The 14,618-nt window shown below is 39.4% G+C and overlaps 1 protein-coding gene across 3 annotated transcripts in view; it reads right to left on the bottom strand.

The window, feature by feature from the left end:
- Nucleotides 1-324: 324 nt before the first annotated feature.
- Nucleotides 325-14,618, bottom strand: part of HEATR5B (HEAT repeat containing 5B) — a 59,408-nt gene continuing 45,114 nt past the window's right edge. For 2 of the 3 annotated variants that reach the window (XM_075412697.1, XM_075412698.1), the window contains exons 32-36: nucleotides 10,646-10,915; nucleotides 8,718-8,942; nucleotides 6,051-6,202; nucleotides 2,873-3,086; nucleotides 325-1,278 (exon numbers count right to left, since the gene is read on the bottom strand). In XM_075412697.1, the coding sequence (XP_075268812.1) occupies nucleotides 974-1,278; nucleotides 2,873-3,086; nucleotides 6,051-6,202; nucleotides 8,718-8,942; nucleotides 10,646-10,915 (1,166 nt within the window). In that variant the 3' untranslated portion in view covers nucleotides 325-973. The other variant, XM_075412699.1, reaches the window with a different exon arrangement.

Consider the following 14,618-nt stretch of genomic DNA (forward strand, 5'->3'; position numbering starts at 1 on the left):
GAACCAGAAGAGCCTGGCTCTCCCTCGTGTTCTGCTCCCTTAGTACAGGTGCAAAGTTTGGCTCTGCTAACTTTACCAAGGACTACAGATAAGATATATCCAATGAGACTAAAATCTTGCAGGAAGGTTAAATAGCTAGGAATCTGGACAAAGAACAGAGCACTAAATCATCGTATTCAACCAGTGTCTGGCAGAACAAGAAGACTGATAACACACCACCTTACAAGGGCCAACACCTACAAAAATGCAGATAACAGGCAGTTCTCCTTATAAACTCAATTTCCAACGCACTCTTTAAAATTTATCTTAGAAGAGATTAGGGGATTAGATTCTTTGCATCCTTTATTAGTTTTCAAGCATGGAAATGGATCTGAAATAAATATACAACACATAAATAAAGACAACTCATTAAGACAGCATGCCTGATCGTTCACCTCGAGAAAGGCTGTAAATTTTCAGTTGGTTTTTTTTCATGCAAGCTGAAATGATCTATGAGGTCTGACAATCTCCTTCCCTACTTTGTTTTTAAAAGGAAAAAGTGCATACTCCTACACTTGAAATTCCCCATGGAACACAGTATGTACTGCGTAACAGTTTCCGCTCTTCCCTCCATCCCCACCATGTTAGTGTGTTTGCACAATGGTAGGATAACAATCACCAGATTTCAAAAAACACTCAAAGGTTTCCGGTAGCTTTTAAAAATAAATAAAACTATTTAGTCAGAGAATATGATTTTTTTGGGTGGATAATTTATAACACAAATTCATAAATATGATCACATTCAATTTCCTAAAAATCTATACAAGTAACACCACTTCCCTTGTAATGCATGGATTTCAAGTAATTACACAAAGCTCTATGAGACAGCTTTTCAAATACAAATTACACAGAATTACAGACATATATGTAGTAACATATTGGGGATAGTGTAGTGCTTCTGACTACTTAATGGTCCAAAAATAATAAAAGTAATTCAAAAAAAGCTAGTTTTCAGTTTAATTGTTGGGGTGGAATGTACCGTGGGTGGTGGTTGCCTAGCAGCTGCTTTTGCTTTGCTGGCCTGACTTGCTCGGACTGCAGTTTCTAGACGTGTTTTTAATTCAGGAGCAGCTCCCATTACTGTCTTGAAAGCATGTGGGTAAAGTGGACCAATGTGCATTAGATTCTGAAGTGCAAATTCATGAAGATCCTTGGATGCTGCAGATGCAGAAGCAAAGGCATTTTCATTCAGTAAATAGGAGATCAGAGTGGGAATGAGAAGGGCAAGCAACTGGACTCCTGAAAGTGAAAGAAAACAAAAGAAGTAATAACCGTATCAGAGAACAAAACAAATGAAAATTAATTTTATCTGTTACTAGACTGATAAGGGTAATTTTGTTTTCAGAATTGACAATAAACACGGTCATTAAAAAACGATCAAATAAAAAAAAACAACTGAAATGTAGATGGTTTCCTGTCCTTTGGTCACTCAAATTTTTCTTACTAAGATTGTTTCAGACTTCTATTATTGATCACCACAGTTATTTTGTTCCTGACACTTCTTTAAAGATGCCTTGACACCATCTGATTGCTGATGATTGATAAGAGATCATAAGATGCAGAGTGCCTATCACATTAAAGGGTTTCAAAACACTTTGCAGGCAGACAGAAACATTACTCAACTGAATTTGAGTATCAGCCTCCCCAGGAAGCGTAACAGAACTGCTATTAGCATGCAAGTGCTCACAAACAAGTCAGGGACAGTTATCTGCTGTATTACTCCATCTTGGAAGATTCCAATCCAAAAACCAGCTCTGCATCTATACTTGGGCTGGCATGACATTATGAGGCCACAGCCCAAAATGGCACAGGAGTCAAAAGAGTTTACATTTAGAACACAAAAGGAGCTGAACTTAAGCAATAGCGCTAATCTAGTAAGGACACAAGTCTGCTTCGAAATGTGTAACATGTTAATTGTAAATTTTAAGCTCAAATAACTTAAACATTGATGGTAACTTATTTATCCAAAATTCTGTAGGTTATCAGAGTATTAATGATTTTCCCCTAAAGGTTTTGACTAAATTCATACCCATGGGGTGACTGTCTCCAGCCAGCATTAGCAGAAATCAGATGTTTTGTTGTTTCCTCATTCACTTCAGTTACTCTCTCATTTCAAATGTGTTTCAAACAACAGTGTCAGAAGCAGAATGGGGCTCAAGAAAACGTACATTTACTGGTTTATCATCAATGAAGAGAAATACCAACAGGGAGTATGCTGGAGCAGGGGAAAAAAAAGCACCCACACAAAACCAACAGTAATATTTTTACAAGGAACTTTATCAGCATTTGAAGGCAAATGTCTGCTAAGTCAGTCTTTAGGAAACGCATTGTTTCAGTTAGAGAGTAATTGAACTTAAAAGATAAACTATTAATACTGTATCCTATCTACTGAAGCAAATAGGAGGCTCCATCTGCAATCAAGATACTCTGATCAGTACAATTCAATTTCTTGGGCTTTTTAGATAAACTTTGTTGAGCTGGTAGAAGCAACTACATAAAAGTGATTAGTCTGCTAAAATAAATAAAAATTAACAATGGAAAAAAGTAAATTTAAATGGTGTGAACTGCTTATTTCCAAACAGAAGAAAACATCACTCACTACTGCAGTTTACATTTACTTTTTTTCTTTTCTGCAATCACTAGAAATACAAAGGCTATACAGCACATCATACTGTATGTGCTATGTCCATGTATACAAAAGTTCTACTACTGGAATTACAAAAGCATATTGCTCTATTTGTGACTATGCCATCAAGTTCCTAACTGCAAGATTTCTAACACTTAACATTCTATTTTAGTGTTACACATGTCTTTAGAAGAACTAAATACTTACTGTTCTGCTCCTCACCAAGGGCAACCAACGTTTCAAGGACTTTAATTCCTTCCTGGACTGCTAACAGCTCCAGGCTGTTGTTCGGGCGGCTCCTTTCCACAGCTTTCAACTTCTCAACCATGACAGGGGCCAATGAATGAATATATGGAGTTGACAGGGCACGATTGGTGTGTTGGAACACAGAAAGCAGAAGCTGGTAACACTTGGCTTGAACCTAATCAAATCAAGATAAATACATTGTCCTGAAAGTTATTTGTTAACTTGGAACTCTAATAAACTCTGTTATCTATGTATGTGAGATACACGCAGTACCAAAAAAGGAAGACTAAAAGGGAAGGAAACATACTGAATAAGAGGAAAGCAGCAACACAGGCCATCTGCTAAAACAATATTAACGCAGTCTTCAATAAAATGAAAGCTTTTAGAAAGAACATGCAGGTACTAGACAGTAGCAACAATATGAACTCAGAGAAAATAAAGGAATAGTTAATGTCATAAAAGTCAGTCACACAGGTCCACAGAGAACTGCATCTTTAAGTCTCAGAACAACTAGCACTATAGTAAATGTATCTGCAAAATCATGAAATGCTATTCCAATCTCAGAAGGGTAAAACAGCCCATAAAAATGACTCAGAGCAGATTAAAGTGATCTTATTGCTATAACACGAGCCAAGGCTGTAGCCAGAAGTGGCAGGCTGCCTTCCTTCTCATTCTCCATCTTGTGCTGGTAGTAGCATAGGAGTATATGAGTAGCCATACAGTGAGCTGGATCCCAGAACCCTCTCCTTGTCTTCCTTCTGTTTTCTCCCCCCCACCTTTCTCTGGAAAGTAGGGATTATTGAAGTCAACATTTGGGAAAATGACTCACTGATGATCTTGTTTAGATGAACTTACGAATGCATTTTATTTGGGTGTACAAAAATCTTCCTCCAAAATCCCACATGAATAACCCAGAACTTCTGAAAAGGTAAAGCCCCACAACAAATAGGAGGATAAAACATTGCACACGCTTTCCAACTGTACTCAGGCCCAAACAGGATGAGTTATTGAGCACATGCCGAACAGAAGCACTCTAGAGGAAGTATTATTGAACACAATGATCTGTGAGGAGATCTGGGGATGACTGGAAACACAGATATATAAATAAAAATACTGAATAAAAATGATAGATAAAAAGCCTGATAGTAAGAAAATACTAGTTATGCAGCTCAGGTCACTGTTAATTCACTAGCATACAGCTGCAAGTTTTCTCTATAAATCAGTTTTTAAGGCCTGCAGTAATAACACTTCTTCTAGTACTATCTCTATACTTTCTAACAGAGCTCCCTGGAAGAACATTTTATCCTAATACCTTACTCAGCATCATCTTTGACTCATTTCAACAAATTCTTCCTTGCTCTCCATACCACTCCAAATAATTCCCTTTCTCTCTACATTCTTTAAACTTTACTCCTTATTAGCTGTTAACATTATTAGCCTTCAAAAAAAGTCTGTTTTCTTACATGCATGCGTAATTCAGATAAGAGTTTTATGACTGCATCTGACAGCAGAATTTCATCCAAGCTGTTCTTATTCCATGTATGTAACATACATCTCTTGAATATTCTGCATTCACAGAAGTCTACAAAAGCTCCTGTGAGTTAAAATCAGGGCTTCTTCTAAGCGTGTAAGGCACACTCTCCTGTAAAACTTACCCATTAGCACTGAGAAACAAGGGTCTCTCAACTAAGCTCCCTTGTTGGGGCAAAACAAAATTGAGCTCACCAGCCTTCTGGTTATTACTGTACACAGTATCTAACCTATCAGACTTCTGCAGGTGGTAATACTTTCAAAAACACTCCTGTATTTCTTATGACGCAGCGGTATTTCCTTAGAGGAGTTTTTTTCCATAACTGGTTCAGTGCTTACAGTACAATCAGTATAGTGCTTTTATTAGAAACAGGTGTCTAGTTACTGACCCCAACAATGAGTGTTTTATATTTCAGAAACCCGAACGAACACACAACAAGTATTACGCCACATATGTTCCCCACATCAGTGCGGAGAGTGGACACAACCTGACTGCTGTCAAACCATTCTCTGTGAATTACAAAAATAGTGGTAAGTTCCAGTCCACTGACAGCTTTCCAGCAGGGTGGTGGGCAAAGATGTACTTCTCTCACTGTTGATTTGTTTATACGGAGCCGAGAGAGAGCATGACATAAAAGTTTCTGCTTAATACAACAGACATTTCCATTCACGCACTAAAATCTTAAGTAGCTGCCCACCCCAAGTCAGGTCTTTAGAGCCAACTGAATTTTATGTCCATGCTGGAAAACACCAGCCCTGCTGCAAAGAAGAATTATCAGTCTAAACAGGATTTTAAATGCCTCACTGTGACCCTAAACACATCAGCATGTTTTGCGTGTTTTTATTCTCAGGAATCTCTGCAGTGCTTGCTTGTGGAAACCCTATAGATTTTTCTCTTTAGCTCCCACCTGCAGATTTCTTTACCCACTAAAACAAACTGATGTATGCATGGCTGGAACGGTTAAGGTTAACTATATGGTGCATTAGCCTGCTTGAACAAAGTCAGTCTACAAACTTCTAGTTTCCCTCTTTAGTGAGAAAATAATTTAGAAGATAACCCATAAAGACAAACCAAAGGGCAGCAGTGAAATCAGGAGACGGATTATTCACAATCTGTAGATGTTCTGATGGTGACCACAAAATTACATTTTTGCCCTCAAGCTGAGTTTTTTTATGAACATGTAAAATAAGCACAGATTTTGCACAAACAAATGTAAAATTCATCAGAAATGTGGGCTGTAATTTCATCTACAGAGAAAGTAGTTTAGTTTGTATTATAAAAGATCAGCATTAATACAGAAATGTTACCACTCTGGTAACCAACCTTTTAACTTGCTAAAATTTCACTTATCAAAGGTTTTTTCCTTTTGAAAAGCAGCAAATCAAGAATCTGGCACAAAGCCATGAACACGCATTATCTAGAAGCACTTAGTTTGGGTTGTTTTGCTCACTAAAGAGTTTCTGTAATGGTCTGTTGAAAATTTTAGTTATTTTGACAAGTAGCATCTGTCTCCGAAGGCATCACTAAGCATTCAGGAAATGTGGTAAATATATCACAATTAGTTTTCCTCCACTATGTATCATTCACATTCCTATAACATGATCTTACCCAAGGATCACAGGAATTTAATGCACTTTTAAATCTGTTCATACATCCATTTTGTAAAGACTGCACTCCAATTATTTCGGTGCTTGCTGACCAAAGGAAGAGAGTAATAGCTGTAAGTATGCTTATTTCATCAAGAACAGGCTTAGAGGCTTCTGAAAAACAAAATCAAACACGCCGTTGGCTTACTCCAAAAAGCGTTTAGAATGTATTTAGTAAAAGCTAGTGAACACTGATAAACTCACAAAGAGGAAATAAATATATTTGAAATTATTTGCAACTGCATACAAATGTGCATCTACTTGTTACAGAATCACTTAATCATTATTGACTGTGACTGACGAAAAGCTGAGCAGTTCTATTCTAATAGTTGTTTGAATAAATTAGTCCAGCTTTCTGAAACTGAAATATCAAGAAACAAGCATCACCCACACTCTCTGACCAAGTCATATTTTTTTGTTTTCAGTGCATAAACAAGAGAGATCTGTATTTTTTAGCTCCTTTCCCTATTAAAAATATACTTTGCCTTTTTTTTTTTTTTTTAAATCTCTTCAGCTGATACAGCAGAGAAAGAAACTGATACCCAGCACGGCAACAACTTTTACTTAACATGAGGTTTCACATTAACAGACTAGCTGATCTGACAGCTACCTGTCACTAGTAAGAACAGTCCTACTTTAACCTTCCCTGCTTTTCAAATGGTCTTTGTTTGCCATTGCCATCCTTCTTTTCCTTGCACAAGCTCTTTCTTCATGGATCTCATTCATGAATTCACATCAACAGGGAAAAAAATATTTATATATAATTATTATATATATAAAAAACTGTTCTGCTGGTTTTGTTGGCCAGATTGGTTCTGCTCTTCCTTGAGAGGCACAAAGAAACACCAGATATGTAGTCACCAGAAAGAAAACCAGCATGACTGCCCTTTACAGATGTCAGCTAGTCACTCGATTTGCTTGGCCATGGTGTGAAACCTCACTTCAAAAAACTACTCCAAGCGTTTTAAGTGACAAATTAAAAAAAGTTAAATTTGTTTAAATTTTATGGAATTATGAGACTCAAAATCATATGCAATAGACCTTGCTTAGATTCTTGTGTATGGGATGTGTCCCACTCCACAGAAGATGGGAAAGGAAAAGGAAAACGTACACTCTTTCTGAAGAAAGATTTCTGAAGTCTGCAAAAAAGCCTAAAGCCACTAATGCTTCTGGAAAGAGGGACTAGGAAATATTTACAGTAACAAAAGGCTAGAAGACAAGAGCTGATGTGACAAATCAAATTAAAAGTTTGATTTGGTTAACACAAATCTACTGATCCTTCCCCTTCAGACATTTTCAGGATTGTTTGCAATTACCTACTCGCTCCCTATCTCTCACATGAGTAACTCCATTCAAGTCTCTCTTCAGTCTCTGTAAATGTCTCCTTGGGGATGTAATGGGATGTTTTTTGGCTGAACTACCATTATGCAAATGACAAATCTTTGTGTCCCTCTTTTGCTAACTATGCAGCTGAGACCGTACATCTCTTTTGCCTTTGGAAGGGCAAGGCAAAGTATGAATGTGAACCAAGAGAAGTAGTCTGCAGTTCTCTAAAGAGACACAGTAGACATCCTGCTGGTGGGTAACAGATTTTTTTGGCAGGAGTAGGATTTGTTTCTCACCACTGAAAGCTTGTAACAGTATTGTGAATATCCTACTCCAGTATGAACCTTGCCATCTTCACGTTCATCCACTTTAATACTCACCATCATTAAGACTATATGAATCATGACAGCAAACTAAAGATACACTGATTGCCATTTTTCTTGAGGTTTAATTCAAGGCATCAGTCCATCTACAGTACTGAACAACTACAGTTTCGAGATCAGTTCCTCTACAAACACTGTGTTGGCAACTAAAACCTCCTTTCCTTTAAGCTAGCAGGTATTCTGTGGAAAGAGGAAAGGAACGGTGGAAATGATAGTTTGCTCAGGCCTTGCCAACATGCCTAGAGTTGCCAGTAGTCACAAAAATTGAGGCATAATTCAGGAAGTAAAGTGAATTCAGCTGGGAACTCCTTTAGATTTTACTTGAGACATTCAGCAGATGTCAGAAAGACTGACTGGTATCAGAAGGTAGATGTGCAAGTTCCAGAAATGAGTCACTAGCTGAAACTATGAAGACTGGTAAGGTCAGTGTAAGGAAAATCTAAAGTATGAAATAATCATGTCATAAAGGGATTCAAAATGGAAGAACAAAGACTGAACCAGTACAGAAAAACACCCCACGAAAAGGATCGGGGCGGGGGGGGGGGGGGGGGGGGGGAGGGGCTGAAGATCAGTTGCAAAGGAAAAATTTCTAACAGGAGATTATGATCAGTATTGTCAAAGAAAACAGACCAACAAAGACAAATCTGGGATGGGAACTCCTGAGATGTAACAGTCTTTTCTTAAAGCCAATGCTGTGCTTGTCTTCCACACAACCTATTAAGTAACTCTGTTTAGTTACGCTGTGTGCAATCAGGTCTTTCTCCCATTTCAAGTTTACAAGCAATTCATCAGCACTTTTAATCCCCAAACCTCAGACATGAAGCCTGTTAAGTTATAGGCAGATACAATACATGCCTTTTCATTACAGCAAAACACAGTTCTCTTTAACTAGAACTCTCTTGCACTTGGAAACCACTTACCAGGTTGAGAGTATTCCAAGATAGATGCCAGAGTGCTGCGGATAAGACCTGTCCATTGTTTCTGAGTTTCATCAGCCTTGACTGTTGGAAGAGTAACAATAGTTTTTATCCCTTGAAGGGCTGCACTGACTGGAGGTGGGACCTGATTATCAGCTGATTTTACTGCTGTTTCTTTCAATACTCTTGTAATCAGAAATAGGATAGTGGGTAAGATCGTCATACATCCTGGAAAAAAAAAAAAAAAAGACAAAATAGAATTTCTGAAGTTAATTCCAACCGGCGTTGTAGATCCTCTTTAGCTTTCCTAATATGCATATATATGGCTAGGAAACAAGGGAGACACGAAGATAAACTGCAATCCAGGTAACAAGTGATGTGTGCCATTCAATATTTTATCACCAAATTAATTCATCAGTGCTACTGATGTTTCTCATAAGACAAGCCATACAAGGCAACACTTAAAATGTTGCTGTCAACTCAGGAATGATAATTTCGATATTAAAGTTCTGCCCTACATGAGCATATGGTACAATATGTTATGTATCATATTGAACACACCCAGATTGTTAAATATCTTAAAACAGGATCTGCATATCACTATGGTCCTTTGAAGTATGTATCTTCTCTGAGGAGAAGGACTTGGGGGTGTTGGTTGACTAGAAGCTGAGTATGACCCGGCAGTGTGCATTCGCAGCCCAGGAGGCCAACCGTATCCTGGGCTGCATCAAAACAACAGGTCAACAGGGCAAGAGAGGGGATTCTGTCCCTCTACTCTGCTCTGGTGAGACCCCACCTGGAGTGCTGCATCCAGCTCTGGAGCCCTCAGCACAGGAAAGACAAGGACCTGTTGGAAGGGTTCCAGAGAAGGGCCACAAAAATGATCCGAGGGCTGGAGCACCTCTGCTAGGAGGACAGGCTGAGAGATTGGGGCTGTTCAGCCTGGAGAAGAGAAAGCTCCGGGGGACCTTACTGCAGCCTTCCAGTACCTGAAGGGGGCCTGCAAGAAAGCTGCACCTCCCCCCCCCCCCCCCAAAAAAAAAAAAAGGAGAAATGAAAAAGAACCAGGAATCATATAAAAACAGTGCAGGACTCCAGATCAGCTCAAAGTCTACTACTTTTTAAAGAATTGTAAGACACAAATAGTCTGTTTGAAGACAGCCTATGTTGCATTCTGAGAATTTGGACAAAGTCATAAGTTATTTATCATGCACCTCATTAAGAGGCCAACCTCTAACATGTCTTATCTACATGAGTGTGCGAAACTTCCCAGAGATCCACAAGATAACTCTTAAACAATTTGTTCTCTGAAAAGCAAAACTCGAAGAGCACAGCTTCCTATGCAATTGTGTCCTTTACCCTTGAACTCCTCAGTGCAATTACCCTAGTTTACACACATCCTTTGTGACAGTCTCCCCGGGCAGAAGAAAGCTCCATTTAGTTTAGAGTCACATTTGGGATGACTGACAGCCAACGGCTGCAAAACCAAGTGTACCACAGCTGAATTGTGCTGTTTTTCCCTCAGTAGGATTCTCTTTTCATCCAGCTGCTGCTTTTCATGAATTTCTCAGGAATTTACTTATCTCAAAGTTGTCTATGTTCTTTTACAGTATGATTGAAATTGGCCAAAAGGTTTCAAAATCATGACAAAAGGAAAGGAAAAAACCAACAATAAAATCATAGTGATATAGAGCTCATCTCCTCAGCAAACCTGCAGCACACATGCAAATCTAAAAATCAAATAAATTCCTTTATGTTGCTTACTAAAAAAGCCCAAATTCTTAATTTATTTTAGAACCTAAATATACTTCTGAATAGATGATCCTTAAAGTATCCTGTAGAAATATATTTACAGTTTGCTTTTGTCATCACATGCTCGCTATGTTTCCCTCACAGTAACCACTCCTACATATTATGTTACAACATCTTACCTGCTGGAGAACACAGAGACGGCAGGTCAGACAGTATAGTAACAGTGGCAGCCACAAGACGAGCACTTTCCTCAGAGAGGTGGGATTTGACAGCAATGTGACTTGGAGAATCTGACACTTTTGAACTCAGATGGGGCATGTGCCGTACTAGGATAAACATGAGCAATTCCATGGCTGCAAAGACTAGAGATTTTCCAGGCACAAGACCACCACTCTCACCTCCCTCTCCTAAAGCAAGAGGATTTTCTTTTTCCTCAATATCATCTTCATCTGAAAAAAGGAAAGAAATGTCTGAGAAGACAATTAAGAAAGATCCCACACCAAAGATTACATGAAATACTCTTTAAAAAAAAGGTAAAAAAATCAAGAAGAAAAAGTTGCTTTAACAGTAAGATATGAAAAACAGGGCTCATATCAAACTAAATGTTTTAGTTAGAATGACTTAAAGGATTTAAAATGCTTTAGAAGTATTGTGATTGCAACAATATTTATTAAAAATCCATCCAGAACTAGAGAAGATAGTCGTAACACTTACAGAAAATAAAAATGCAGGAATTATTTTGGTTCTTTTAAAACTGACTGTAAAATTAACAGCAATGACAGCCAAATAAATAGGCATGATTATTTTTTTTAATTTAATGGCTATTAATTAAATGTTCCAGCCTGACAAAATCTTATTTCAGCCTAAATTGATTATGAAATAAGAGAACAGAAAAGCATTGTAGGATTCTACAACCGAGTTCATGATTTCAGTGCATTCAGCTCCAAAAGTCTCTCTTCTGAATGGCAGCTTGGCCAGCTGCAGACTTTCCTTCTCCCAGTGAACAGCAACAGAGATTCAGCAAGTCAAAGCTGGCCTGAACCACCCTTATGAAGCTCCTTTGAATTTAAATAATTGCTAGTGTTATCACATTCACTGATTTGAAAAACGCAACTTACTGTGCCTACAGTAAACAATTCCATTAATTCATATGAAGGAACAGAGCTTGCATTTTCAGCTGTGCTGGTTCCTCAAGTCCCAGCAAAATCCCCCCTCTCTTTTCATGTGGAAAATGGGCAAGAGCTAACAGTTGTGTTTTTTTCTCAACAGTATATTGTGCCAGACTAAGATGGTAGTTTTCCTTGGTAAGAGAATATTCTTTGGGTTTTACTTTACTTCTTTCAGCTAAAAGAAAACATGGCAGGTCTAACCTAACCAGATATCAATGAACTATTTTCCAGGTTGCCACTTGGAAACTAATTTACCTGACAAAGATGGAAACAGTACATCCAATGTGAGATTTTTAAAGAAATGGTAAAGGGATGATTGAACCGGAAGATGTTCTGTTAAAAGGAAGAGGTTACTAAAAGTACCTCAGAAAGTAGCTTCAGACTCATGCTAATACTCTTATCAAGGATGTTCTTACATAAAGTAGAAATAAACTAACAGAATATGCTGATGAAAAGCCTATGCAAAACACGAGAAGCTGAAACGTCATACCAGAAGAAGCAGGATAAACAAAGAATGAATTTTATTAAAGCTCAATAAAGGAACAGGATTTAGGTGTATCAACTCATCAGAGAATCTCAGAAAAATTTAAGTTGAAAGGGACTTCCATAAGTCATCCAAGTCCAATCCCCTGTTCAAAACAGGGCCAACTTGACAGCTAGACCAGGTTGCTCAGCGCTGCTCTAGTTTTTAATCTCCTAGCACAGAGATGCCACAGCATCCCTGGGCACCTGTTCTACTGCTTCATCATTCCCATGGTGACAATTTTTTTCCTTGTATCCCATCTGCATTTCTGTTGCTACAGCTTGTGTCCATTGCCCCATGTCCTTCCACCATATGCCTTTCAGAAGAGTTTGGATTGATCTTCTCTTTAAATCCCCTTTAAGAAGGGGGATTGCTATTCTATCCCGTATTAACCCTCTCTTCTGCAGAGCACACAAAGTTCCACTCTCTCAGCCTCTCCTCACATGTCACATACTTCACCTCCCTAAGCAGCTTACTGGACCTCCACTGGACTTCCTTCAGTTTGTCAACATCTCTCTTATTCACATGGAGGGGGAAGTGCAAAGAAAACTAGACACTGCTCCATGTGCATCTTCACAAGCTCAAGTTGAAAGCAAAATCATCCCTTAATGTATTGGTCATGCTCTTCTAATGCATCCCAGTAACAGTCTTCAGCATTGCATAGGCACACCACAGACTCACATTCAGCTCATTACCTGGCAATCTGCTAATCCAGTCTGTCAGCCCCTCAGCCTACACCAACGCATACGATTATTCCACCCCATATGTAGGATTTTGCATTTGTCTTTGCTGCACTTCAGCAGGTTCACAGTCCTGCAGCTCGAGATTCCCCTGAAAAGCAGCACTGCCCTCCAGTGTATCCACCACTTGCACAATTTGTTATTGATCTGCTGAGGATGCATTCTGTCCTATCATCCAGGTTGTTAATGACAATGTTTAACAGTAGCAGACCCAATACTGAACTCTAAGGAACACCAGTTGCAACCAGCTGCCAGTTAGACTTGAATCGCCGAACTCCACTGAAGCACAGCAGTCCAGCCAGTTATTCTCCTACTTTTCAGTCCACATCTCTCCAATTCGACAATGATACTATGGGGTACTGGGTCAAAAGCCTTGCAAAAGTCAAGGTAAACAATATCCACCAGTCCCCCTTTATCCAAAGCCAGCCTCTGTTTATCACAGAGGTTGACTAGGCATTATTTGTCTTTGATAAGTCCACACTCACTATATCAAATCACATTCTTCTGCTTCATGTAGTCAGAAGTGGTTTCCAAGGGGATTTACTCCAAAATCTTTCAGCACATACAGTAGGCTTACTGGCACACAGAATCACAGAACGCCCTGCATGTCTTCACTTATTGAACGTTAGACATAGCATCTACTTTTTGCCATTCATTGGGAAGTTTTCTTGAGCGCCACAGCTTTTCAAAGATGACAGCAGCAGCCTTAGCATGTCATCAGCCAGCTCCCTCAGATGCATCCCATCTGGTCCCAGGTATGTCCAGCTTTTACATAAGTGGTCACTACCCAGATGCTCATCTACTGTAGGTAGCAGTTCTCTCCCCAGACTTGCTCACTGGACACAGAGACACAGGAGGACTAAGCAAAGAAGATAACAGTGCCTCAGTTTTTCCCCTGATGTGTTTTGTCACTAGATCACTGCAGGGGCGTTGGGCTAGATGACTTCTAAAGGTCCCTTCCAGCCCAAAGCACTCTATGATTCTATGATCATCCAATCCATTCAGGTCCAAATTTCCTTGGTCTTTCTGCTGCCAACACCTATAGAAGCCCTTTTTGTCACACTTGACATTCATCACCAGTCTCAGCTCCAGCCAAATCACAGCTTTCCTAATTCCACTCTTCCATACCTGAGCAGATGTCTTCAGTAGTCTTCCTGGGCAGCGTGCCCCCAATTCCACCATCCATACCCTTCATTGTCACATTTGAGCTCAGTCAGAAGTACCCGTTCAGCTAAGTCAGCCTCCTGCCATGCCTGTTTGGCATCCTGCACTTTTGGATGAGCTATTTTTTGTCACTGAAGATGAAGTATCTCCTTTTCCCTTGCACTTCTGGGAAGCTTACCACAAGATCTTGTCTGCAAGTTCCCCGCACAAACCCAAGTCTGCCAAGTCAGGTCAAAGCTCTTGCTCTGCTACTTGCTTTCTTCATTTCCCTCAGGATCATGAACCCCACTATCTCATGGCTGCTACAGCCACAGCTACCATTAACCTTCATAACCATTTCTTCTGTACCAGTGAGGAGCAAATCCACTGAGCACCTCCCTTATTTGGACTTTCCAGCATCTGCACTGAAAAAAACCTGCGCCTCATACACTTCTGAAAGCTTCAGATTGTTACCATCCTGCAGCACTGCCCTTCCAGCATGTCTGGATGGTAAAAGTCTTTCGTGAGACTCCCATAGCTTGTGATTGGAAGGCTTCTTCCGGTTGGTTTAATATGG

Source organism: Opisthocomus hoazin, chromosome 2 (genome assembly GCF_030867145.1).
Source record: "Opisthocomus hoazin isolate bOpiHoa1 chromosome 2, bOpiHoa1.hap1, whole genome shotgun sequence".
Taxonomy (NCBI): Eukaryota; Metazoa; Chordata; class Aves; order Opisthocomiformes; family Opisthocomidae; genus Opisthocomus; species Opisthocomus hoazin.